The following is a 27,091-nucleotide window of genomic DNA, read 5'->3' on the forward strand; positions in this document are numbered from 1 at the left end:
TCCATCACTTTTTTTGTGCATGAAAAAAAATCGATATCAGTTCGGATTGAGCCTCCCGTCTGTCTGTCTGTCCAAGAGTTTTTCTCACTCTTGTTTAAGAAGTGAAACAATAAGAGAAAATAAAAAAAAAGTTCAAAGCATCTCTCCTGTTAGAGCAACCATTGTGTTGGTGAAATATACTGAAAAATAAGAGACTTTTTCTCTCTTTTCTTTTGTGGCTACAGGTGAAATCTGTTTGACTAGGAGTAGACTGTAGCTGTGTTTTCTTTCAATTGCCAAGCGCATAACTGAAAGAAGCAGAACAGCAGCTGGAAATGAGGACGAGATTAGTCGCCATATAACAGGGACAGTAAATGATTGTTGTTGTCATGTTATGCCATTGTTATTGTTTCGAAAATGCTGCCGTTTTCTTAAAGTCCGGGTAAAGTTATGATTAAAATGTCATTAATCATCAACAGTATGTTTTAATGTTGTATCGCTAACCAATTTCCTGTCTGCTCTGTGTTAAATTCGACTAAATTTATGTGGAGTGATCCGGCATCCCGCAAAAATAGGAGGCTTGCGAATCTGATCCACACACGGATCTGGTGGAAATCTGGGGTAACCCATCTATAATGAGTAACAGTGAGAAGTCTTTTGCAATTTGATTCAATTAGGCAAGCTAGTATTGGCCATGTTTCATGCTGTCTGGAGACAAAGACCATTGTCATTATGGGGATATCTGAGGAGATGCTAACAGCGGAAAAAGCAGATCACTCATATGATTTTAATGTTTGCTATGAAAGAACTAATTAGGTAAAGGTATAGTGTGACCACCGCAAGTAAGCATAAAAACATTTTTGTGCAATTGAGGAAGTTTTATCAAACTTTATGGTTTCCATACTGCTTTTTTATTATGATACTTCAAAAAGTGCAGAAACATATGTTTATGGAAACATGGCTTGTGATATTAGTTATAATAATAAGTTATTGTGGGGTTATTGTGAACAGTAAGAGCTATAAAATCCTCTAACCTCTAAAAAGTTACAATAGGTTCCTAAGAAATAAAATTGGACATCAAATGTATTATTTAAAATATACAATGGATTTTGAATGGGTCTCACTGGCTTTTATAGTCAGTGAAACTCATCCATTGGCCATTCGTACATCCACTACTGAACTCATAAAATACTCATAAACCTTGAAAATTGTGTGGGGGTCTTACACAGCTGCATTACTACAGTTGAAGTAGTCAGACGGGCAGCTAAACTTAAATTATAGAACAAAGGCAATCATGTCTCAAATAATCCAATGTGGGAATATATAACTGCACAGTTAAAGATAAAAAGAATATTACTTTATGTACTGGAAGTCAATCATCTAAGACACACACATGGAAATCTTCACATTTGCCCACAAGCACACATTTATTCACAATTTTTCAATCTGAATATACTGTACAAGCTGTGTCGGGGATTAGCACAATTACTCATGTAGAGCATGAAAATCAATCTCAGAAGACGCACACACTTACTCATACATACGCACTCACACTACAATATATATACAGGGATAAAGACTATTACAGCTACTTTAAATAAGTCATTCACCAAGCCAGAGCCAGTCAGAAGCGTACTAATACCTTAATGAATAAATGCATAATGAAAAGCCAGATCCCTAAATATCAGCTTCAACACCCTGAATCCTCAACATGCTCTGCCCTCACTTATATGAGAGGGTACTGACACTGGGAAAAAAAACGACTGTAAAGTCTTAAAGAAGGCAGCATCATTTACATACTGTTTATAAAAATGGTCGAGAGAGAAGGCTTACAACCAGAAGTTGGCAGGGAAGCTGAATAAGTAGCTGCCCTTTCTTCCGTGAACCTCCGCAGTGCCATCGAGCAAAGTACTTATCCGCCATAGTTACAGTGGAAGCACTGTTGCCAAAGAGCTGATGCAGGCTGGTTCAAAACAAAATGTTTAGGAATAGATAAACATCATGAAGAAACCTACATCTACTATACAATTGTATGCCCCTAAAAAAGATTCAAATGAATCATTTCTAGAGCTGACAAAATCTTAGTAACGTTACTGCGGATATATGCATAGCTTTGAGCACATTTTAAAATGCATTTACAATGTGTTTGCTTGACCTGAGGGATATAGGACAAGGGATATAAAGTAAGCTAGCCATTTACAGTAAAAGCATAAAAGAGGCATTAAAGCTGTGGGGTTTCTTGTTGGCTAGCAGTTGTATCCACACAGATATATGTGCCAGAGGCGCGGGGTTAAAGAGGCAGAAAGCTACAGTTTTTTATTTGAGGGCTTTGGGGGATTTAGACCCAGTGAGGGGCCCTGATGGGGTCTCTGAGGAGAAGCTGAGGTTAAAGAACGAAAAAAGGGAATAGTTTGGGTTTGGAGTGCGAACTTTGGGGTTGTAATGCAAGCCAGAGACACTCATTATTCGTCTGTAAGTGGACCAGAGGAGTAAGATGTAAGTAGGGAGGTTTAGGTACAGAGTATCACAGCCTAATATACTGTATATGTGTTTATACAGTTTAGCATCAAGATTCACAGAGGAAGAGCATTAAAACTTTTTTTCATATTCTGAAATACTGCTCTTCCTTAAGTATCTTACAAATACATCAATCATATTTCTTTTTTTTTATTATTTATTGTATTAAATTATACATATATATTGCATGAATAGTCTGCCAAACCTCCAAAATTAAGAGCAAGTTCTAGTTAACAGATATGTTTTATAATCAAGAGGTATAATTCATTCAAATATTATAACACATTGAAAATATTGAATTTTTTTTTAACGCTCATAAATTAAATAAATTATTTTTTTCCTTCAAAGGTTTGCTACAGATTTCAGTGTGATTCTGTTCAGAGTCACCCTGACTTTGACCATGATAAATCTTAAATTATTTTACTGAACAGTGTTTGAAATTCAGCTCAATTTTCAAGAAAACAATTATTCCCTTTTACAATTTAACATTCAATATTTCCTCATATTCTAACTGTCAAAAAAAATCTAGGTAATAGGTTAGCTGACTATCTCATTTCAAAGTAAGTTGAAAAGTTGGCAATATGTACATGGTCAGGTCAAAAGTGCCAAGAAAGAAGAAAAAATACACCAAATGGTGCAGTAAAAAATGGTGCAGGTAAGAATCGTGCACGTACACAGAAAAAGGATTTGGAGCTTTGATTATACGTATGAATATATACAATATGTTGCATTGGTGTCAGCTGGAAATAAGAACAGCCTAAAGAATAGACATTATTTGTGAGCCAGGGGATTAATTGTGTATGTGTGCATGTGTGGGTGAGAGACAAAGAGAAAGGGGGAGAGGGAAATACTGTGAGCCTGTGAGCATTAGCCTAACCTTGTGAGAGCTGGCTGCCCCCTCTTGCTCTTTGTGAGGGGAAGATGAAATTTCATGGTTTATTTTCTGTTCTTCTGAAGACCTTGTGCACGCACATGCACACGCACACACACATACACACACAAACACACTGCCCTGTCAGCTAAAACACCACCTGTATCCACCTGTTAAGCTATAAGACACTGCAGCAGATAGGTGAATAAGGGGTAGGGGGGAACTGACAAAAAAAAGAACACATGAGAAAACAAGAAAATGAAAAACAGGACAGAAAAAGGAGTGCTGAGAGAAAAAGATGGAAAGCAATGAAAAGGGAGAAGAAGAGAAAAATGAGCGAGGAGAGGACAGTAGGAGGTTGGTAAGCGAGTAGAGGAGATTGAGGGGAGGAAAGCGGAGACAGAGGAGTAAGAAGTGAGAGGCAGGGATAAGTGAGGAGATGATCAGCCCTGGAGCTGAGAGCAGAGCTCAAGGACACAATTACTTGGAACAAAAACTGAGCCATGACTGAGGCTTTAGGCAAGTCCTCTGAAAACTAGTATTACCTGTGAAGCCACATCAACACTTAGAAGTTACTGACATTCACCTTGTGTGTACTTGCACAGCTGGATGGTTCCCAAACTGTCACATGTAACAACATTATTACGACCCCAAACTGTTTGCAACTCCAAATTAAAAGTCCTTCCTCTCTGCAATATGTGATCATTTCAACAAGTATCCTGAAATCGGTATACACAGTATTCTATCTTCCAAGATATTCCATATTTCACATGCTTTTATTAAGTTTGCTTATCAAGATTGGTTTTGATAAGTCAAGGTTTAAAGTTTATTCTTGAATCATGCAATCTTTTTCAAGATGTAGAGTTGTCCTTGTTGTAATGAAATTTTGGACAAATACGCACAAGTATTCTGAAAAATGGAAAAACTTTTTCTACAGAGGATGACTGTGTGATACAACTGAAAGCTCCCAAACAGCTACCAATGGACCTTGTGGTGGGATTGTTTTGTGAAGAGGTTGAGATCAATTTCGACTTAAACAGACACCTGAATTTACCTGTCTTTATTTATTGCAGGAAAAATGTATACACTAATCCGATAACATACTGCTCTCACCTGTCTTGGTGTTTCCTCCCTTGTATCTGATTCTCTGAATCGCTTCCAGCAGCGCTTCCTTGTTGCCATGGGAACTCAGCTGGAATTCTGTCCGTGCGTCGTCACTAAATTGAGCGATGGCCACCTGCAGAGAGGCAGAGAGAAACAGAAAGACAAGAAAAAATGAGTTCAGGTAACATTCAAATTAACCAAAGTTGAATTCCCATCTTCTGGACCCCTGGTGTTTTAAACTTTTGTTAAAGGAATCATTCACCCAAAAATGAAAATTCAATCATCTGCTCACACTCATGTCAGCAACAATACCACTGAAAATTGCCACAGACTGCATTTAAAAAATGACCTGGCCACTGCAACTTCAACCATTGAGGTTTGTGGACTTCCTTTTTTGCTGTAATCATCATGGGCTTTGGAGCCAGAAGTGACCCAAGATGACCATATCTGGAAGAATTTTAATGGGTGAGTTACATAAAAACTCATCCATCTTACAGTGAATGGGAAAATTAGCAACAGAGACCAAAACTCTGTTTTGTAGCAGCTGTAAACATGTTTATTTGTGCTGTAAAGTAGGGCATTTTAACCAAGCAGCAATTGCCGGGGCTGAAAAATTAAGTTATTGTGGAAGTGCCAAAAACTGTAGTCACTTGAGGCTAGCTTCAAAAGTGAGTCAATCCCCACAGACCCCTACGTCAAAATGCCCAACTTCACAGCAGAAATAAACATGTCTACAGCCTGATAAAAAAAAAAAAATTTTTTAAAAAAAGGTGTTTTGCTGTCTATAGCTAATTTCAACATTAATGAAAACTGTACTGGGACTCAATTGAGACTGCAACTGCCAAACTGCCAAACTCAAGGTCTCAGATGTCACAGTGGCTACGTCTTTTATTTTTACAGTCTATGACTTTAACATGGGGGTCACTGGGGACTAACTTGCTTTGGGAGCCAACCTCAAAAGGCCATTCAAAGAACTGCAGTTTTTGGCACTTCCACATTGGCTTCATTTTTCACCCCTGGGGGTTGTTGCTTGGTTTGTACAAATTTGATTCAGCTTGCTCCAAAATGAAAACTAAGAAAGCAAATTATTTCAAGCACCTTATGTGGCATTTTGTGAATGCTATGAAGCCAAATTTCTGCGCTTTGGGCCTAAAACCTAATACTTAGCCCATTATCACCTACAATTTTTGCATTTACTCAGAAGAGCATCAACAGTATCAAACAGATGCTGCCTTGGTTCGCTGCAGGAAACACTGTAATTATACAAATTGGGTGTGCAGCTGAAACAGCCCCACAAAGTGAATATTGTACAAATTAAACTATGCATCACACACAAGAAGCCAACATGATGACATTTTCATGGTTTAATGGGTGAGAGCAGTAGGTCACAGGTTTCAACTCTATTTAAACTGGTTAGTGCTGGTGGCCTTAATATTTTTAACACTGAGCGATGAAGTAAAAGACCACGATGTCGAACTAGAATATTACAGCCTTAACTATGCAAGTCTGTAGGTGAAAATTCACAGAATATATACATATATATATATATATATATATATACATATATATATACACATATATATAACTCCCAAATCAGCACTATAATCAATCTAATTGGCTTTCTCTAAGAGAGGAGAACAACTATCATTACCTCCAGACTGCTAATGGTGCTGTTGTTGGCTCAGAGAGGCCTACATTTACCAGCCAAACTCTCTCTTTACTGTACAGCCAATTCTCTCACATTACAGCCTGTGTTTTGCACTTGGTAGCCCACTGCCAGAGGGTTATGGGGCACACCAAGGGTAGCAAACTGCGTAACAGCCGACATTACACAAATAAAAGAAAAAGGTTTAGCAAGCACCTCTACAGTATGACAAATGAACCAGCTGAGCTCTGCTGGCACGGGGGGGGCATGCAGGGGCAAGTAGCACAAAGAAATTAGTTCACAATGACAATAGAGAATTACTGCCCCAAGTTAGAGCCTGGCATTACTACTGATGAACCAGATACACGAGAAACCCTCTGAGGCAGTGGAGGTGGTAATATTCACTGTACGAATGTAATTCAAAGGATAGCTCATGGTAGAATCAAGCTGATAGCGCATTAGTCGATGCTTGAACCATCTGAACTCTATTCCAGCTTTTAATGCATCTAGACTTAACTTATTACGATCACCACTCCTGCCAGAAAAGTAATGTTTTCTGGCACAAAACACAGTGGCAGCAAATGAGCAGAGTTAATCGAATACTGCGCAGCAACTAAAAAGAAAATTCTTTCCAGAAAGTAAAGACTGAATCACTTGGGGTTTAAAGTTCCTCCTCACTTTTCTAAACTTTTCTATAGATACAAGGCTGTGTGGTCATGCTGATTTGTCAGGGGACAGCAAAAGAAAATTGGGTGAAATTCTGCTCCAAAGCATCCTTCCAGAATCAATTAATGGCAACAGCAGCAGCATTCCTCAAACAATAAATGAGCCAAGCCCGCATGGGTCGAAAGGATAAAGAGTAAACTCAGGTTGGTCAAGATTCATTGTTTGCACAAATGTCTGTTACATCCAGAATTTCTGTCAACAAAGAAAGAAGGAAGAAACAGCTTGCAGGTTACACTGTGTCCTAACTGGATGTGACAAGGATGAGGGTCAGAGAGTTTCAGTTTGATTGTATTGTTTTTTTACTGAAATCTCCTAACTAGTAGCAAACAACGCAATGTGATGCAATGCACCCTTTCGAGCTGGACTTTTGTTTAACACCCCATTCATTACACTTTATTCCTGTTGCATGCATTAAAAGCATCACGATGGACAAGAAACAGTTGATTAACAAAGTTAAAATGAGCAGTTATTGATAGTATAACTACTCATTTCACAAAAACCTAAATAAGGTGAAATCTAGCTGGAGGGAAATTGCCAGGGAGCTTAACACTAATAACACCCTACTTACTGTTGGCTTTATTGTGTGTCACTTCTAATGAATATCACAATATAAAATGTGTATTTTCTACATAATACAATATTTTGCGACTCCAAAATTAAAATCTATACAACAGGGTTCTCAGGGGCAGAATGAATGCTGGAGGCTGTGCAGTAAACCAATGGCAGATCACTTTCATATTTTTTGGGACTGCCCACTACTAGAAATTTCAAACAATGTCATGGCCCAGGACAAATACTGATATATATCTAATACTGGTATATATATATATATATATATATATATATATACCAGTATTAGATATATATCAGTATTTGTCCTGGGCCATGACATTGTTTGAAATATATATATATATATATATATATATTTTTTTTTTTCTTTTACACATTTATATATGCACATATACTGTAAGCACTTTTTAGCAAAGTGTAATATAATTATATAACATATTTATAATAATTGCATACATAGTCCTCAGGACATTTTTCCCTTATTTTCCGATATTCTCATCCTTCTAAGATTATTCATTTACAAAATAACTTCCTCAACATCTGGCTATTATGTTTACGAGTGGGTAAAAACTGAATACTGAATGCAAGTCTAGTTTCTGATAGATTTGAAAAGAGAGACTTTTTTTCTCTCTTTCTGTTCTTTCTGAGGAGCTGTAGGTGAAATGGGATACAGTATATGAGAGATGGGGGACAGAGGATGAAGCAGCTGGCTGGAGCAGAGGAGTTGGGGGCTATGGGTTATTGGATATGTGAATTTTATGACATGTTAGACACTGACTGTGCTGCGCTTGCAAACACCACATCTAGAAACATTACAAACGCTGCAGAATATGCAGCAGTTGGTCGTGTTTCTCCCTTGGGGAATTATCCTACAAACATTTATTTGAAAATGAACAAATATATATTTTTTCACTACATTCTCTTGTCTGTGAATGGGTTCTTCACCCACAGATTACACTATGACATGTAATTTCTTTATTTAATCATTTTTATGGTTTTCTCTGTGGTTACTTTTGGCTGGATCCCCAGCATCTGCTTTACATTCAATATCCCATGAGCATGCATTTTTCAGAGAGAAAAAAGTATAACAAAGAGAATGAATTACAAAGCGGGTGAACAAAAATTAAAAGCCTTGGGCACATTTGTATTTCTGCTGGGTAACTTATGGTACTGTACAAACTCGCAATACAGTAATTTTCACTAGACACAGACATTTAGACTAGACACAAGAACCACGAGCAGTCGTAAATGTGAATACCAGCTCTCCGAGGTGACTCACTGCAACATTATTCAGACACAGATGGTCAAGACTGAATTCTAACATTTTTAATTCTGAAATCTTTCCCGGTGTAATGATGCATTTGGGAAAATGGGAAGTACGGTACAAGCATACAAGTAAAACTTCATTACTGTTTTAGTCTTGAGTTTTTCTTTTGAGATTTGACATTCTTCCCGTGGTCACATGATGGACTTGTGGGGTTAAGTACCGTTCACATTTGAAAAGACATCAGTACTGGTACCTGTAATTCGGTTCCAGTACCCGATGGTACCTTTTTTCTAAAGCTGACAAGAATGTTTTGAATTAACCCAAAAATCCCAGCTAGCCCATGAATCAAGAAATACTTATTTAGCATTATTCATTATGCATCAACATTATTTGATTATCATACAAGAGACACTTAAAACTTAGTTATAGTTTTGTTACTCTAAACTAATGTCAGTCACTAATAGGACAGCACTTCTGAATCTGGGACAGTTTGACCACATGTGACAAGCTTACAGATATGCTAGGAAGACGTTGAAAATGTCAAGTATCTGGAATAGTTTCAAAGTTTATGAAGATGACACCCCAAAAAGTCGAGTGCCTGATATGCCAAAGAAAACTGGCACATCACAATTCCACAACGAACTTGGCAAAGCACCTGAAAACTTTTTGTCCATCTTAAAAAGTATTCTTTAGCTGGCTTCCAGGCTTCGCAGCGCTTCCGTCACTTGTCTTAAACTGGCGCTCTCACCCAGATGCACTCTCAGGTACCAACATTTGGCACAAAGATTTAACATGAATTGGTACTTAGTACTTCTAATTTGGTTGACAACCTTAAAAGCAGAGCTTTTCACCAATACCCACTGACCTGGGTGCCGTCTGATCCAATCAGATCCAGTGATCCCATAGTGCTGTAAAGGAAACGTGTGATCTTCATGAAGTTGTCATCTCCGATGGACCAGGAACCATCGACCAGGAATGCCAGGTCAGCTTTGGCCTCCTTACACACTAGATGGACAGATGGACAACAGAGATTATATAGATTTAGTCAGCACATCATTTTGTCTCTGCATTTAAAGAAGTAATTTCATACAGAGTGAAGGTCTTCGGAGGACAGAGCATAACTTGAATGTTAACGGGCTGCCTAATATATTCAGACTCAGACTGAGACTGAGTAAATATGCATAGAATGAAGCACTGCAAATATACATCCCCTGCAAAAGGGTAAATATGCGAAGGCTGGGTCCTCAGATTAATTTGCACACTGTAAAGTTCATAAGATTAAAAGTATAGTGCATGCTCTAAAATTAAAAGTTTCAAACGGACTTTTCTGACCACAACAATGTGCTACATCCAGTGTGTTTGTGTATTTCTCTGTCTGTCTAAATGCTGCTCATTCATATTCCTGATCCGTCAGTCCCTTTTCTTCCTTTATTCTTCTCAGGTTTCTAAATGACTCCCAGTGGCCTTCATCCTTCCTGCTATAAAGTTGTTTTGTGGGTTTAACAAGTTTTCAAACTTCAGTCCTTCGCTAAATTCCAAACTCTGTTCATGACCATGTCAGCTTTGATAAGGCCAGAAAATATCTCAAATTTATCTAATGGTTATCTAATGGCCTGGTTCAGACAACATAACATGTTTGTCAATTCAACAGTCACTACGTCAGACTAGGCAGTTTTGGAGTCATTAAATCTTAGTGTGACTTTGCTGACAAACATGACAGACTAAACGTTTGTACGCAAACATCCATCGCTTCTCCTCTTTCGCGATGTTCGTCATGTCATCTGATTGTTACAGTCGAATGACGAATTCTCCACAAGAAGTTCCTGCAAATGTTTCACAATTAAAGGATTTTTTAGAAATTGAAGGGATTCTCTCCACTGAAATGATGAATGCACACACACACGAACGAACGCACGCACGCACATACACACACACACTCACACACACTCAGGGAATGGGACAATAAAGGCCTATGCCTGTTTCAAATAAAGCTGGAACCCTTTGCAGTGGTGGTGAGTAAAACCCCTGACACTATTTGTTAGGTTTATGCTATGTTTGTCTAATCTATCCCGAACCTTCTTTGCTAGCTTGATGCTAATGGCAGTACTTACTGGGTTGCTGAAATCAAAGCATTTTTCTGTTTTTACACTATGGTGGTAACGTCAGTCCTTAGAGGAAATATCAAAAAGGCTGGGGTGCTGCTACAGCTGTCCACAGCAGCAGATTTATCTGTTCCTATGGCTCACAGTGATGGCTGTGATGGAAATAATTTTTGGAACGAGATTTAAAGAAAATAAATTAAAAAAAATAAATCAAACATGGTAGAATTTCTGTCAGAATGTCATGACGTGTTCCAGACATAGTGTTGGTTGTCCTCTACCATGTCACATGACACTGAATAAAACGATCGATTGTCACTTATGACACACATTGTCATTCACGATCCAGCGCCGTGTCAGACTATCATCGTGCTGAGATATGAGGAAAATTTTATGTCCCTTTTAAATAAACAAATAATAACAAAAAAAGTGGTTGTTATTCTAAATGCAACAAAGTACAAGAGAAGAGCATATTAAGAAATGAATTTTAATTAATTCACATAAAAATCTACTCTGCCAATGTTACTGTTTTTCATGAGAGACAGATGCTATTACTGTATATTTTACAGAACTTCAAAAGTAAAGCTCTCGTGCTTGTCAGAAATGTCACATTAAAGGTCAGCTGGAGAATGTTTTAATCAGTTTTATGGGCTGATTGATATTACTGAAACTTTTTCCATTCCCTCTGTTTGCACTCTCTCCACTCATTGCCATCATTTTCTATATCTGCTTTTATACAGCACGTCCTTTTCTTACTTGTTTCAATAACACAGAGTCTCTCTGCTCATTTGTCTTTTTCTGTCTGCTCCCTTCTGCTCTCTGTCTGCAGCCCCATCTCGGCCTGTTTTTCTCATCCTGCCCATCACTTTGTTTCGTTCTCATACTCTTGTTGTTTTTACCGTCCGCACCTTTGTTTTCTCCTTCTCCTGTCTTTACGGTTCTGTCCTGATTAAAGGTTGCCTGTCATTACAGACGCAGGCACCGGCCTGACAAAGGTCAGAAACTTAGACAGAAACACTTACAGACGGGCTCAGCGGGTGTATCGGTTCATGTCTGTGGAGTCTGCAGTGCTCTTTTACCGGAGCCCATCAGACAGGAACAGAGGAGGAGGAGGTGGGTCTGGGTAGGAGGTGGAGGGTCGGACTGTGAACTTGTCACCCTTTGTTTCAAATATTCCTCGGCTGGTCTTGTTTGGAAAAATCCTCTAAAGTCAGAATGTTTTGCTTGTTTTATGCCAGGAGTCATTTACTGCGGCAGCTTGAATTGGTTTGGAAAAAAAATGGAAAAAGTTTGGATTTCCTCTATTATTTAAGCTTCTAAGAGATTCAATAAATGCTTGAAAAGAAAACTGATATCACAATTAGTGTGGCTGGGTATTACTGTTAACATTATAGCTTCCTTGATTCATGAAGACTAGCCAAGATGCACATGCAAAGATTCATAACTGGTCGCCTGTAAATCACAGGTGGACCCTGTACGTTGGAGCCACATTGTTTGTCACAAGTCATTGGACTGAGTGCAAAGCAGAAACTGAAGCGGAAGCTGGGTGGGAGCATTTAGGTTTGCTCTACTGAACCTGAGGTAATAACCTCATAAACCTGAATTAGAGTAGTGTTTCTTTATTTTGGCGTAGGTTGCAGCCCACAGTGGCCGGCATGCAGTTCACACAATAAAGTCACTGTGGAATGTAGTAAATGTTTTTATGGATCTTAACCTCCCTGATTTTGTTAAAGCACCCCCAAAGTTCCTTCCAGGTCACTGTTGATATTTTGAAACTAAACACAGTTCACAGCTGTGTAACAAGAACAGAGCGACAGAGTGAAGTTACTCCATTATAGGTTTACTATTCTGTTTCCTTTTGAATTTAAGAGCAAAGCTATTGCTCTGCATCCTTGGTTACATTTTTTTGCTCCTGAATTGTATCCCTTAATTAGTAATTTGATAGCAAAGATCTGCCATAACAAACCTTGATCAAATTTTGCATACAACTTAAGCACATCAAGGTTAAGAAATGCAGTAAAAAATGAATGCACACATACTTTACAACAGAATAGCCAAACAATTTAGTTTCTTTTAAAATGTCAAAATGAGCAAACTGTAGAATTATCATAACTGCTAATGACAAATGTACAACCTTCACCTTGTCTTCCCCTTTTTCCGTTTCTCTCACATAACAAGGAGCTTTTTCATCACCACTGATACGCTCAGGCTTGATGTTTATCAGCTTTTGACCAGTATAATCTGTTAAAGTCTGACATCTCTCTCTTTGTCATAGTGTTCTTCTTCAAATACACATAGGCCTAAGACTTTGTCCGAACAGCAAGCAGGTACCTCTCTGTCCACACTGAATCTGTTTAATATGCACTTCTGTAACGTCATGTAAACAAACCACTGTAGCTGTCAGCTGTGTGCTCACATAAACAAACCTCGTAGGATGTCAGCTGTGTGCTTGAGGTCATACTTAAGACATAACCACTTTAACCACTTACAAAAAACCTTGACCCGCACACCACTAAAACACTGAAAAAGTATAAGGATATATAATATACTGTATATTAAATGAATATGAAATAATATGGGAATATGTAAAACTATCTGTTATTGAAGTGTCTGTTTTTAAATGTACAAAGACGCGCAAAATACTGCCTAGGTGATGTAAAAGCCTGCAGTATGCAGATAAGATATCACATAAATATAGACACATAGAAGTACTGCATGCATTTGTTGCTGCAAGTTGTGCAGAATTTTAGTTGATGACACCTATACGACTGTTGGCGTATCCTAAAGTTTGCCTGCATGGCTTTGCATAATTTGAACTAAAAAGCATTTAAAGAGCTGATAAAATATTCTGTCAGGTGATTACAGCTACCATAAAAATTAATTACACCACTTAGAAGATTACCTGTAAAACAGGGGAATAGTAATATGAGAGTGTGTATTACGTTCTTAGCTTCTTGCTCACCTTCTTTAGCAGGTGGGATGGTGGGAGGGGGCTCCGTGGTGGGGGGTTCAGTCGGAGCTTGTGTGGGCGCTGGCACTGGACACAAACACACACAGAGGCAAACAAGACAAGGTCATCGATCATGACGGCAGTGACAAGTGGCACCATCATTGGATTTATGTGCCGACCACACACAGCAACAGTCAATAAGCTGGCACAATGAGAGACAGCAGCAGCTTGTTTCTATTAACCTGAAACTTTCCTAATCCTCTTCCTTCCTCTGACAGCTGAGTTCTGGACTTTTACAGAGAAAAGATTTCTATTGCAATCTGTATTTACCACCTACGTGTACATGAGCAATCTAGCTGCTGTGTTTCGCTGTTTATCATTCTTTCCATCTCTGAGTAACGGCAATCACACTTTATCTTTCTATTCTCTTTCTATTATTCTCTCTTCCCTTCCTTCTATGAGTCGGGGACAGCAGGAGTACCAATTTCATCAGTCTAGTATCTGTCTGACCACAGGCTGTTTTTTAGAGCCAAAACAGCCTCCAGGTTAAGGTATGCCTCAGTGCCGAGCCAATTACTTAGCAGAAAGCAGTGGATTCTGTCAAACCAGGGTACACAGAGCAAATCATCTTGAAAACATCCACGACCACTCACAGAAGAGGAACGTACTTCATGAAAGCAGATCAAATGATCTCAGCAAATGTTTCCCCAGCTTCAACAACTTTTTTGACAAAAGTGACGTTAAGTGAATAATGTTTTTGATTCAATCATGAAGTTTACTGTTGACGTGAGACTGTGGCAAATGTCACTGAACCACGAACAGTGTGGAGTTTGAGGGGTTAAGGAGATGTTCATGTCAGAGAACCACCTCATTACTGTTGCTGATGTCATTTTCTCTGTATCTGCTGTTTCCCATCTGTCCCCTAAAGGCAATCACAGTATCTGCGGGTGGTATCTGAAAGTAATAAAAGCACCTTTACAATCATGGTACTAAAGTAATTTTGAGCTACTCTTACCTAACCTAATATATAAGACTTCACTATGTTTTAGAGGGAAATAGTACTACCCTTTCCACTCAACTATATTTGTCTGACAGCTATAGTTAGTTGGCAGAAATATAAAATGCTGTGATCACCTTATAAAATATCATGTACTGTTATAAAATAAACTACCTAACAGTATAGTATATATATATATACAGTAGTTAAAATTAGCTTCAACCCCACCAAGTCCAACATTAGTATCTAACTAAAATGGCAGGAGTCTGTAAGTCTGTCCTTCAATTTTCTGTTCATCCAAACAACTTAACACGCAGGTGTATTGCCGAAAAAGCCCGGAGGTGCAGTGTCGAGTGTAAGCTCTGGAGATCTATGAGGCATATTTATTAGTGGTGTGTTACGTACACACTGTGTAGTGTATTGAGAAGGGACCCCTATTAACTGTTACACAGCAGAGCAGCATGCTGGGCACAGTTTGCTTTTCATCGCTCCCCACAGCACATTCAACAACAAATGAAGAGAAATAGACCAGAGATTTTACATTGCAGCAAACTCAAGTATTTTAAGTGTCAGTGATGTAACGTTTTGGAATAAACGCTTTTGTTCCCAGAAATGGACTTTGACTTCATTAAGGCCATTAAATATTTGTCTGAGCTTGTACATCCAAATGACCTGTATACTCTACCATTGCTAGGAGTTGCAAAGGCACGGCAGGTGCATTGCTCTGGACTCAAGGAAGCGCAGTGCTGAGTGTGAAGCTGTTTGAACGAGCGGTTCTTGAGGACGCTGCAAGCAGCACTACTGGAGCCCAAGCAATCATTCGTCTATGGACAAACAACTGTTGCTGAAATCAAACTGCAGAGGTTCCTGTTGAATTTGGTCCACAGCTGTCTACTCAAATTCTGTGGATCAACAACATCAGTCTGGAATCCGTGTGTATGTATGTGTGCATGCATGCACATCTGTCTATCTATAACCCAGGTAGTGAGCTGAGCTGTCCTGGTCCCTTGAGCTTTGCAGTTCACCTCAGCTCCACAGCTGACCAATGAGCTGCAACAGCAGCCTCGATCTCCACAGAGAGTAAAGAGGGAGAGGGTGGGAGGGAGAGACAGGAGGGAGGGAGGGAGGGAGAGAGAGAGAGAGAGAGAGGGAGGGGGAGAGAGAGAGAGAGAGAGAGAGAGAGAGAGAGAGAGGGACCACAATAAAGAAAAATAGAAGAGAAAGTTGCAGAGGTGAGACAGACCCATGTTGCAAATATATATCAGAGTTCAATACTTACAGAACTTTAAATTTGTTAATACCAAACTTCACAAAGCTAAATGATACTGATAAGCAACAGGTTCCTTTAGGAGAGAGACATGCAGCATACTTAGCTGCACAATGTGTAAACGTCTCTGAATGTGACATGTAATTGTCTCTACACAGTATCTTGACACCTATACAAAATTACATTACAATACAGTTTTGATGTTATACTGTATTTTATACATGTTATGTATAAAATACAGTATGGTTATACTATGGTTTTGCATATTTTCCAAATATTGAATCAATTTGTACTTTTATGTTTTTGTTGAGTTTTTTTTTCATTTTTAAGCCAATATTCAAATGAAAAAAAAAAAGAGATTGGAAGGATTAATTGTGGAAACAAAGGTGAGGGGAGAAGAATGAAGAAATGAGTCAGTGTGGGATGCTGGACAAGAAATAATTAGAATAAAGGGTTTGAGTGTGAGTCAAGCTCCTCAAATGTGGATAAACATAGAAATAAATTAGATGAAATTCAAAATGCAAATAAATTCCACTGAGCTGCTTTTGTCCTGAGTGCAAAGGCGGACATGAGAACATTATGCATGTATAGACAAAACATTTGCAACATACGCGTCATGTCAGTGATGGAGACAGAAGGTCCTTCCATTTCCTGCATCTGGGTGTGAACGCTGATCTGGTACTGGCTGCTGGGAGTGAGGTCATAGAAACACTGTCGGGAAGCACCACCTCCAAGGCTCACTTCCTGCCTCTGACCATCTGCAAGCAAACAACACCACAAAAAATGACTTACAGTCAAATGAGTTCAGATTAAGAGTTATACAATCTAAACAAGATCAAATCTCCACAAAGCTCCTGTTTCACATTAACTCTATTCACATTTCCTCTTTTTCGGCCATGATTTACATATTTAAGCCTGGGAGCAGCTCAGTATAATCATGTCTTACAGAGTTGGATATTAAGCAGGGCTATTGGCACATTAAAGGTTAGCACAGAAGCAGCAATCCCCCACTGTCCTGCACAGACATATTCAGGCTATCTAGATATTCAAACTTGACGTGAAAATTTTGCATTTACCTGTAAGGCAATAAGCGTTTGAGCTTCATGTTTTGTTGACTTTCTTAATTCCAAAGTTTCCCAACAAACCAGGTTAAAATTGACTGAAACATCAGACATCTCCAATCTCTGGCAGATTTATCTCAGATAAATGCAGTGAAGAGTAAGGCAGCATAGACTAACGCTGTTCCATACAGATTAAATTTTTGTATTTCACCTTTAGTTCCCCCTCTTTAATCCCTTACCAAGCAAGAGACCTCCACAACATTTGTTACTGTGGATTCTCACAAAGTTGTGCCCACAGCACTTGACAATGAAGGGAGGGGAGGCTCTAGTCCTGACTGCAGCTTGACAGGTGAAATGAGTAGAACAGTGAAAGCATACATTTCAACTTAATTTAGACTTCTTACAGCCCTGTAGTCTTGATTAAAATGCCCTCACAAGTTGATATATATTATCTTTCATTGAATAAATGGTTTTAAATGGGCATTTTTAACATCAGTGGCAGGCAAAAAGTGTTTGGCAGCACTCTCAGACTGCAGTCACAATTTGTTTTTGGGTTGTTGTTTTTTTTTTTAAATCAACTCTACTGAGATGATTATTGAACAAGTTTACAAACCAATACTACAAGTCAGTCAAAACAGACACTTGCATGATAGTATGATATCTCACATTTTATTCATAATTGACTATGCTTCATTTTAAGTAAATAATAAGATAATATTTGATGCTTTTTTTGAAATTTCCAAAGTTGAAATCATGTTTTATATGCTTTGTATGGACAACCATTAAGCCTCTGCAGCCATTACTTTTCCCCACTTTTAATCATTGGTCCAAAAGACATTAATCAAAGTGTTGACTGTCCCGTGAATATAGCCCCGGAGAATGAGCACACCAACATGCTTGTATGACTTTTGACAGCAAAGGAGTGCTCACAGACGTGCACTAAAGAACGAAAAGTGTATGAAATATCATTAGTCTATGTCCACTAAAACAAATTGCATTTTAATTCCATGCAGGACAACACCAGTATATCGCATGAAAAATAAATCTATTGATTTATTTCCTCCTCTCTTGTCAATGTCCCTTGGATTTCAGACTGAAAACACTTTCACAACACTCTAGTGCTTATTTTGAACAGCCATAGAGGAACAGCATTACAGGGAAAAATATGAATGAGAATTTATATTGGCAGCCAAAAGGGACAAACTGGAAACTGAGAGTGCACATGCACATGCACTAATAGCTGCCATTTGTCAGTTTCATTAGTCTAATTCTATTTCCTAATGTGTCTCTCATCTTGGAGAGTGACAAATTCGCTCCTCCTCCACACAGGAAACAGCCATAGATAATAAAGTTTAGGGAAACAGCTGTCACAGAGAGAGTGCACTTTTCCATCTGAGAAGGTGTTTAAGCAGCTGGTTGGCTCTGCGTGGATTAAACCAAATCTCTAAACTCCAGCTAGAATACCCAGTCGCTGCATCGGGCAGGAGGGAGGTAGACACAGAGATCAATAGGAAAATACGGGAGGGAAGGATGATGGAAAGGAGAAGTCTTGCTTCTTTGTTTTGTCAAATTTTTCAAATTGAAGTAGTTTTATTTATGTCTTAATACCAGCCAATGCACATTTATTTTAATCAAAACTAACCTCCATTCTTCTACTGAAACCCTGTCGGGAAAATCCATTTGATTTACTGTCGGCTTTTCTCTCAGAAGACACTTTGACTTGCCAAACTGGTGCAACTAATAATAATTATTTAAAATCAGTTTGTTAAAAAGAATTTGTTAGGTTTATGTCACTAGTATTACAAGGTGTTGTAATGTGACCAATTTCTTCCTGAAGACTATCTACAAGACTTCTATGGCGCAAGACAAGATTATTTTAAAGTGAAAGTTTGATGCCAGGGATACCTGCTTATTCGTTTTGGTTTTTTTTTGATGAAGGTTAGTTGAGAAGATACTCAGAAACTAGAGCAAGAAGATGATTGGCTGAGCATCGTGTAAAGACTGAAAGCAATGGGAAACAGCTTGTCTGCCCAAAAGTCTAATTAACCCTGTATTTTATTATTTTATGGGGATTACATGATGTAACCATTTCATGGCTCACTGCAACCTGAAAACCTATCGACACGGCATCAGGTTCTGCTTCCTATGTCAGAATCAGGATCAGAATCTGGTTTTATTGCCAAGTGCATTTACATATACAAGGAATTTGAGTGGGTGTTGTGGTGCAAAACAGTTAACATAAAGGAAGAATAGAAATATTGAATTTAAATAATATAAGACATAAGATAAAAAAAATACAGAAACAATTTGAAAATATAAAATGAAAAAATAGAATATAAATAACACAAAATATACGTAAAAAAGGTGCAATGGAGGAATAGTACACATGTGCAGAAGTTGGAGTTCCAGTGCAAATATCTACAGTCTAAATAAATAAGTTAACTAAAAGTTTGCAGTGTAAAGAAATCCAGTCCAGTGTGTGTTCATGTAATGCATAAAAAGTTGTTTAGCCTAACGTTAATATAATGTTTTCAGAGTCTGGGGCTGGGTGAGAGCCTGTGTCATGTGGGTGGTGGGGGAGGGGGGAGGATGGGGTTGGAGTACTGTTGATGATTGTGACAGCAGAGGGGAAGAAACTGTTCTTGAGGCATGAGATTTTGGTCCTGATGGACCGCAGCCATAAAGGAGGGTTTTCGAAACCCTCCTTTCTGGCAAGAGGCTGCGGTCCATGTGACCTTTTGATACAAGTTGACATTTGAAAAATAAATGTAGACGAAAGATTTCTCAAGAAACAGATAAATAATAAAAATCCTAATCAGAAATAAACATTTCAACAGGTTCATACACCGAAAAAGGCCTACCTCACTGAGATAACCAATAATCTATATGACATTTGCTATAGGCCGACACTTAATGTAAACAATCATTGTGAAGACTGCTATACAGATGACTATCTCTATATCAGTGTTGAAACAGCAACAGCATTCTTAATATTTTTCAAAAGTAGATTTTATATGAACCCCTGCTGCAAAAACCAACTGCCCTCTGAGGACAGATGAAATAAAACTTGAGCTTGAAGTTGTTCACTGTGAGTGGACCAGCTCCGAAATGCCCTCATGCCGACAGCACATATTGATCAATGGCTTTATTAAGGTTTTTATATTTCAGACATTTGATTCAATGAGTGAGGTTTACTTGGATTTTTTTTTCATTTTGCTGACTGATTTTTCAGAAATAGATTATCGAAGCGTAGGATGAGATTTATTTTTCATGAGATTTTGAAATGAGAACAGGAAGAGGAGGAATGTAAGATGACACTTATTTTTTAGATTTGTTTTATTTGGTAGATATCCTTATTCTATTCTCTGGTTTATTTAGGTAAATAAGTTAATTTCATTAATGGTTAATTCATACATTATAATGTATGCTCCCCTTTAAATTAAAATTAGGGATCATATTATGTGGTGCACTTTCCTTTTAAGGTCAAGGATGGTTTAGATCGCGTACTGATATGATAGATGTGAAGAGATGAATGACCTTGTGTGTTCTGTTGAGTTGTTCTTCTGATGAAAAGGGCATAAAAGTGACAGATGTAGAAGGCATTGTCCCCATGCTTTCCTTACCCACTTCAGTAATTCAAAGTTAAGGCAGAAAGAAGGCAGCCTTACAGTAGATATTTGCTTATTTCTTTCTCCTGTTTTTTTTCTTTCTTTCTTTTAAGATCTACTTCCTTTGTTCACTCCTTTTTTTTCCTTCCCTCTTCCTTGCCCTTTATTAACTGAGCGAGCTGAGCAGTAAACACCCTCTAAAGGTCATACTCTGTGTCTTTATTAGTTTTATTTCTGACGCGATGACATAAGTAATTCTCAAAGCGATATCCTCCCATGTCATTTACTGGTGAGCGATCGTGTACATATCATACTCCCTTCTTTTCTGCAAAAAGAAAGATTTATGAATATCCTTTACAACAGACACCCCTGTCATGTGAAATGACAGTAATATATAACACATATTTCCTCAGAAGCTCATATTTACATGAATCCAGAAGACTGAGAAAGGCACATGTAACCAACACGCGTAGCCATCATGTACACGGACACTCAACCAGAGAGATGACTTCACTTTGTGGTGTTAATAAAAGGAGGAGGATTGTCTCAAGGATAGACTGTTCATCTTTTCTAAATTTGGAGTTCAATCCTGCCACCTCTCCGAATACCACAGTTCTAGTAAAACTTGAGATTTACTGACTGACTTAAATTCCAGTCACTTAGCTGGCAAAAGCCTTGTTTCTCACCACGTGGAACGCTGAAATCTGTCGGGATGACTAAAGGTGCGCACTGAAATGTTGGTGAGAACAGCTGTCGACTGTGTGGCCGTGCATGAGTTCTAGGATTACAGCTTGTTTCTGAAAACTTAGTGTGAATTTAACTCTTGCGTGGAGCTGCTTAGTTTATTTTTAAAACTGCAGTAAAGAAAGGTGGGATCCAGACCACATTTCAGCATGATGATGAAGTTACACTTAATTTGAATTCAAAACAGGTAAGTCAATCAGGTTACTGCTTGGAGTGAGCTGCTTGTCTGGTGTCATATTCTCACACTAATGAAGGCACTCAATCAAGAAATGAACTCTTTTTCATCACATTCACGAACCTTAAATGTACTTACTGAGTGTCGACTGTACGGAGACTCTGTAGAGTGTGGCATGTAGGAGAGGCTGCCATTGGACACACATGCTGTTAGGACGTATCTGGTAGGTTGACAAGCCAGAGACACCAAGGTACACTGGAGAGAGAGAGATGGGAAGATAAATAAATGACAGAAAGCTCCTTTTTTTTTACATGTGTTTTTAACCAAAAAATGCGAAGCAGAACCTCAAAGTTAAACTATGCATAATTTGTAAGATACTGCTTGAAAACACGCTCGCCAGCAAAACTGGTAGTAAAAGCCGACCCCAGATTCACACTCATTTGGCATTTTGCCACCAAATATTTGCATTGTTTCAGTGCCGTGTCTCTTGGATGGCTGCTTCTTACGGTCATGCACCTAGTCACTACCTTTTTAGAAAGCCCAACCTCACGTGAGCGCCCTGGGGGTACATGCCCGTAGACGTCCTGAACAGAGTAAATGAGAAGAAAAGACGAAAATACAGAAAGAGGAGTCTGCAGAAAAACACACCGCCACGCACTTCTAGAGGGTCATAGTTGATTATTGATAGGCATTACTTTTGTATGAGTCTACATATTTTCTGACAGAAAAATCCTGTATAGTACACCTTGAAAATTTGTGACTCTGATCACTTGTCACACTGGTTTATGCTCCTTTCAAATGGCGAAATGTGATATCCAGTATCCAAAGTATGTTTAACACTACTGGAAAAATGCTTTCTGACAAATGGTTTCCTTTTTCCTAACTGCCCCTTTTGTTACTTGTCTGGTAAATGGCATCTACCACCCAACTCCCACAACAACCCACGACTCACCTAGGTTTTGTCAGCTATTTTGTTTATATTTAGTCTTAGTCCTTCCTTGTTAGTTTTAATAATGTAAACCTCATCCTGTTTTTAGCTGACTAAATGTTGAGGCATTCTAGCCTCATCTTAGTCAAAGAAAACTATTTCATTATACTTTTAGTTAATCTACACATTGTCAGTCTTTCTTTGGCCAGTCTTTCATGTTTGTAGTATTCTAACCAACTATTTTATGGCCACATTGTTTCCCCTTCAAATAAAGCAATGCATTCTTTTTTTGGCCCAATAATCACCTTGGTTTATTCTCCTGAGCCCCATTGTTGTCCTTGTTTAATTAAGTAAGCAGGTTACTCAAACTTCTGATTGTGTGCTGGTGTATTCCTGATATGGTGCATGTAAAGAAGGAAATGGAACTGCCAAATTGAGAAAAAAAAAAGTCTACAATGTTTTGTTTTTGTTTTTAGTCAAAGAACAAAACAAAGGGTTCTGAATACATTTTTATGTTTAAAGCTACATTTTATTATTGTTATTTATCATAAACAATATTACATATTGATTTGATATGAAGTCACAGTTAGTGTTTAATAATGCTGGTGCCATCTTGTCATAGTCTGATCTTCATCATGGAAAGAAGGTTGACAAGCTTATTTTGTTGGTGATGGCTGCTAAGTGTCTTTTACAACCTTGCTGCATTGGAATTAAATTTGCAGAGATGCATCATTTAGTAAACTGTAAACTACTTTGGCAGAAATGTGATAACTCTGGCTGTTCAAAGAAGTAAAATGGCTTTACAAATGTAAAGTCATGTAAATACTTTATAATGTGCCACTAAAACTTTGACTGACTGAAAACAGTGTGAAGACAAGTGTAGATGTTTAATGTTCAAAATTTAAAAAGTTAGATTTGGAACTGCAACAAATGGACAAGTGGCACTACTGTACCACACAGTACGTAAGAGTGTGCAATAAAAGTGGAAATAATGCAAATGTATCTATACTGACAGTCCAGTTACAACACTCAGCTGCGCAGATGTTAGAACAAATCATAAAGCAAAAATTGAGTCAGGCTTGGTGTTTAACTGTCTTATGGAGAGACAATGAGGCATGATGCAGCAAAATGCAAAACACCACAAGCAATTTAAATAGCTGAAGCTTGTTTGGTAGTGAGATTTCAGTGTACCATAGGCAAGCACACCTCCCAGGAGCCAATCTCTCTCTCTCTCCGTCTTTCTCTCTTTCTGCCTTGTTAACAGAATTTGCTGATGGTATAAAATAAACTTGGCTCTAGCTCGAGTAAATGGATATTTTACACTGGGACCATATGGCAGGTGCCTTATTTCAAATAGTAGTGAATAATGTATATGACAATCCATCATCTCATTCAATGTTAAGCAAAGATAGAAGACATAAACTCACCTGCATACACAGACATGCAAAATGCACACTAACATTCACAGATGTGCATGTCAAAATATGAGTACGGACATGTGTAATTACATAGATGCGCGCGTGTGTAAATACAATAAGAAACTGAGTTAGACTGGTGCTTTTCTCAAACAAAATCATTGTGGCATGTTTTCACAGGAAAAAAGCAGGTCCATGACCAACATGAAGCTCTGCATTTGGACTCAAATGCTGTGAGTGCTCAGGCTGGACAGCCAAACTGGCAAAATTGTTGACTGCAATTGCTGACAGCAAAAATGTTGGTTTTAGGCAAAATATTTTAGCTTTATTTCACAGTTTTATTTGTAGTAGGAAAACTTAATATTTATTTACTGTTTTGAGGGGCATCTAAGACACTACTGAGTACACTATTAGGTTCAAGTGGAAGTAAGCAAACTCAGTTTAAATACAGAAGAAAAACATTAAAATGAGAAAAAAAAGAATTAAAAGAGAGAAGGGGTAAGTAAAATAAAATAAATAAATAAATACATACAATTATCAGAAAGGTCAAAATAACATGAGTACTATCATTATTAACCATGGTGGACCATATGGTGTGTCTATGACTTAGTCTACCCTCACAGACACATTTCAGACTAAAGACCACTTCATTTGGGACACCTTGTTCAATTTGGAACGAAAGCCGTGTCCAGAATTGAGACACAGCTCTCTCACTTTTGATGAAAAAAATGACATTTGGTTTCAATTTTTTGTGCTAATTCTATGAAGTTTCTCAAGACCAGATTGAATGAGCACCCCTAAGTGGTCCTGAGAAAAACACATTTTTATTGTGTATCTGAAGCTTCAGCACCTCAACACAAACTGCATAAAACTTCATTTGGGGGAAACAGTTTCATTTCATTCAATGGCCCTCAAGGTACCAATAATTACCATTTTATGCTACATGCTAGTATGTGTAATTTATTGGTGTAAACATGCCAGCTGGCTCCCATGGTGCAGCTGCAATGAATGCAGTGTACCCGGGGAAATATGTTACTGTATCTCCCTTATTAGAATGACAAATGACTGAATGCATCCCCCTTAATAAATCAGAGTTCCTCCAGTGGAAAAAATATGGATGATGAATCTAAATACGGCCCATGTAATATGGGAAAATCTGATACATCTGAAATGTATATAAAGTTATTATACATACAGCACTGTATGAATGGAAACAGGGCTTATAAAGAGCCAAGAAAGTCTTATTAAATTTAGTGAGCTGGACGTAGAGGCACGAACTTCAAGTGCCACACCAGGGACAGAGTGAAAAGTTTAAATATGGAGGGCTTATTAATCTACATGTCACTGCCTCATATTTCATCTTTACCTTCTTATAAAAGCATTTTTCATTATGAGAACTGTATAGAGACAAGAGGGAGTGAGGGAGTTGTCACTCATCCTACATTTGATTGATTGAAGAACATATTGAGGATGGCACATCACTGCCGCACAAACTTTTTAAAAAAATCTGGGTATCTAAGGAAACACCCTTTTAATTGCTGACAATGAGTAAAATGATTAATCCCTCTGCATTTAGTCTTTACATTTTATTTTTCAAGATTGTTCTATGAAGCTAAAGCTTAACAAAATCAATCTCCTTTTGTTGTATACATTAATGTGCTTGAGAAATTCATGACATATTGAAATTAGATTATGTATGTTTTCATCCCGTTTGATGCTCCACCATTCAGCGAGTCCCTTCTGTCCTACAGACAGTAAGCCGAGAAGACAACAGTAGATTTAAAAGTAAGAAATGATACAGCAGTTTTCAGAAACACACACACGCTCGCAGAGAGACAGTAAGCCAAGAAGACAATGTAAATGTTTAGTGATACAGTGACACAGCTCAACTCTGACAGTCTGCCAGAGTGGGTTTGAAATAAGAGCACATACTTACATGCATGCTCACACATCTTTACACTGCATACACTTCTCTCTCACTCTCTTATTACCTCACTCTCTTACAGTCTATTTGATTTAGATGTGAGGGATGGTAAAACCTGCATCAGTTCTTACTGCACCTACTGATACCAAATCTATATGCAAAAAGGATTGTTCTTACTGACTGACTGGGAAATATTAATATCCTTCAATCTGTCTGTTTGCTAAAGTCTCACTGGAAATTAGAGTGTGTAGTATCAGCAGGCAGTTAATATGCACGTCGTACCTTTCCTCAAACTAGTTTGCTTTTCTGCTGCTGCTGCTGCAGAAAATAGTCACACTGACAAATTTACACTGGAAACTTAAGGTAATGGCGACATCCCGATTAGGGCTCATTTTGGAATGTCTGATTTCAAAATTTACTCTGACTTTCCAAAAGTAAATTAGGTTATCATCACTGAAAGTTCAATTTAAAATTACATTTAGAATATCACTTTCACAAACCTCACTTTCATTATTAACCACAGCAAATAGTGAGACAGCCTCCTCTGTTTACAGTCATGCCAAAACCATGTCAACAAGTGCCAGATGAGGTTTCATTTTTACAAAGGAAAACACCAAGGGTTTTTTTTCCACAATCAGATATCATATCAACAATTTACACCTACTCTTAGAGCAAAGTGTGAGTGGTCTTTACATATGATTTATGATAGAGATGCTTACATGTCTTAGCATTCACCAGCAGTGGTTCACTTTGTCCTGTAGGGTAGGAAGCCGTCACTTGGACACTGTACTCCGTCCCACTGAGTAGATTCAGAAGCAGCATGGAGTTCACATCTTCACCAACTGTTGTCTCCAAAACTGGTCCTGGAACTGAGAAAGACACACACGTGTACATGAGCAGGGACAGGAAGGACAGAGTAAATCAAAGAGTTTATCAGGAGATACAAAAAAAGAGGAATTTGATACTTTGCAGAAATATTTTAATCTCAGTTGAAACTTGGTGGGTTAGGTCCTGCACATTGTGTTGCTGTCCCGAGACAGTATTACATGTACCCAACACATTAGTTTTCCTAATCCTACATTTTTTTCTAATTTATTTAGCCTTAATTTAACCAGGAGTAAACTAAGAATAACTCACTAAGAATAAAAAACTCTCTCAAGAGTGTTCTGATCAAGAAAGTCAGCAGCACAAATCAGACAATTACGGATGTAATATAAACATAACAATTTCAAATTAAAGAATAA

At 38.1% G+C, this 27,091-nt stretch overlaps 1 protein-coding gene across 1 annotated transcript in view; it reads right to left on the reverse strand.

Moving 5' to 3' along the window:
- The window catches only part of col14a1a (collagen, type XIV, alpha 1a), a 160,504-nt gene that overhangs the window by 68,881 nt on the left and 64,532 nt on the right, over nt 1–27,091 (reverse strand). Inside the window, 6 exon segments of the mRNA XM_042490363.1 lie at nt 4,481–4,604; nt 9,545–9,684; nt 13,741–13,815; nt 16,604–16,750; nt 21,719–21,835; nt 26,567–26,716. Of these exon segments, the coding sequence (XP_042346297.1) occupies nt 4,481–4,604; nt 9,545–9,684; nt 13,741–13,815; nt 16,604–16,750; nt 21,719–21,835; nt 26,567–26,716 (753 nt within the window).

Source organism: Plectropomus leopardus, chromosome 7, assembly GCF_008729295.1.
Source record: "Plectropomus leopardus isolate mb chromosome 7, YSFRI_Pleo_2.0, whole genome shotgun sequence".
Taxonomy (NCBI): Eukaryota; Metazoa; Chordata; class Actinopteri; order Perciformes; family Serranidae; genus Plectropomus; species Plectropomus leopardus.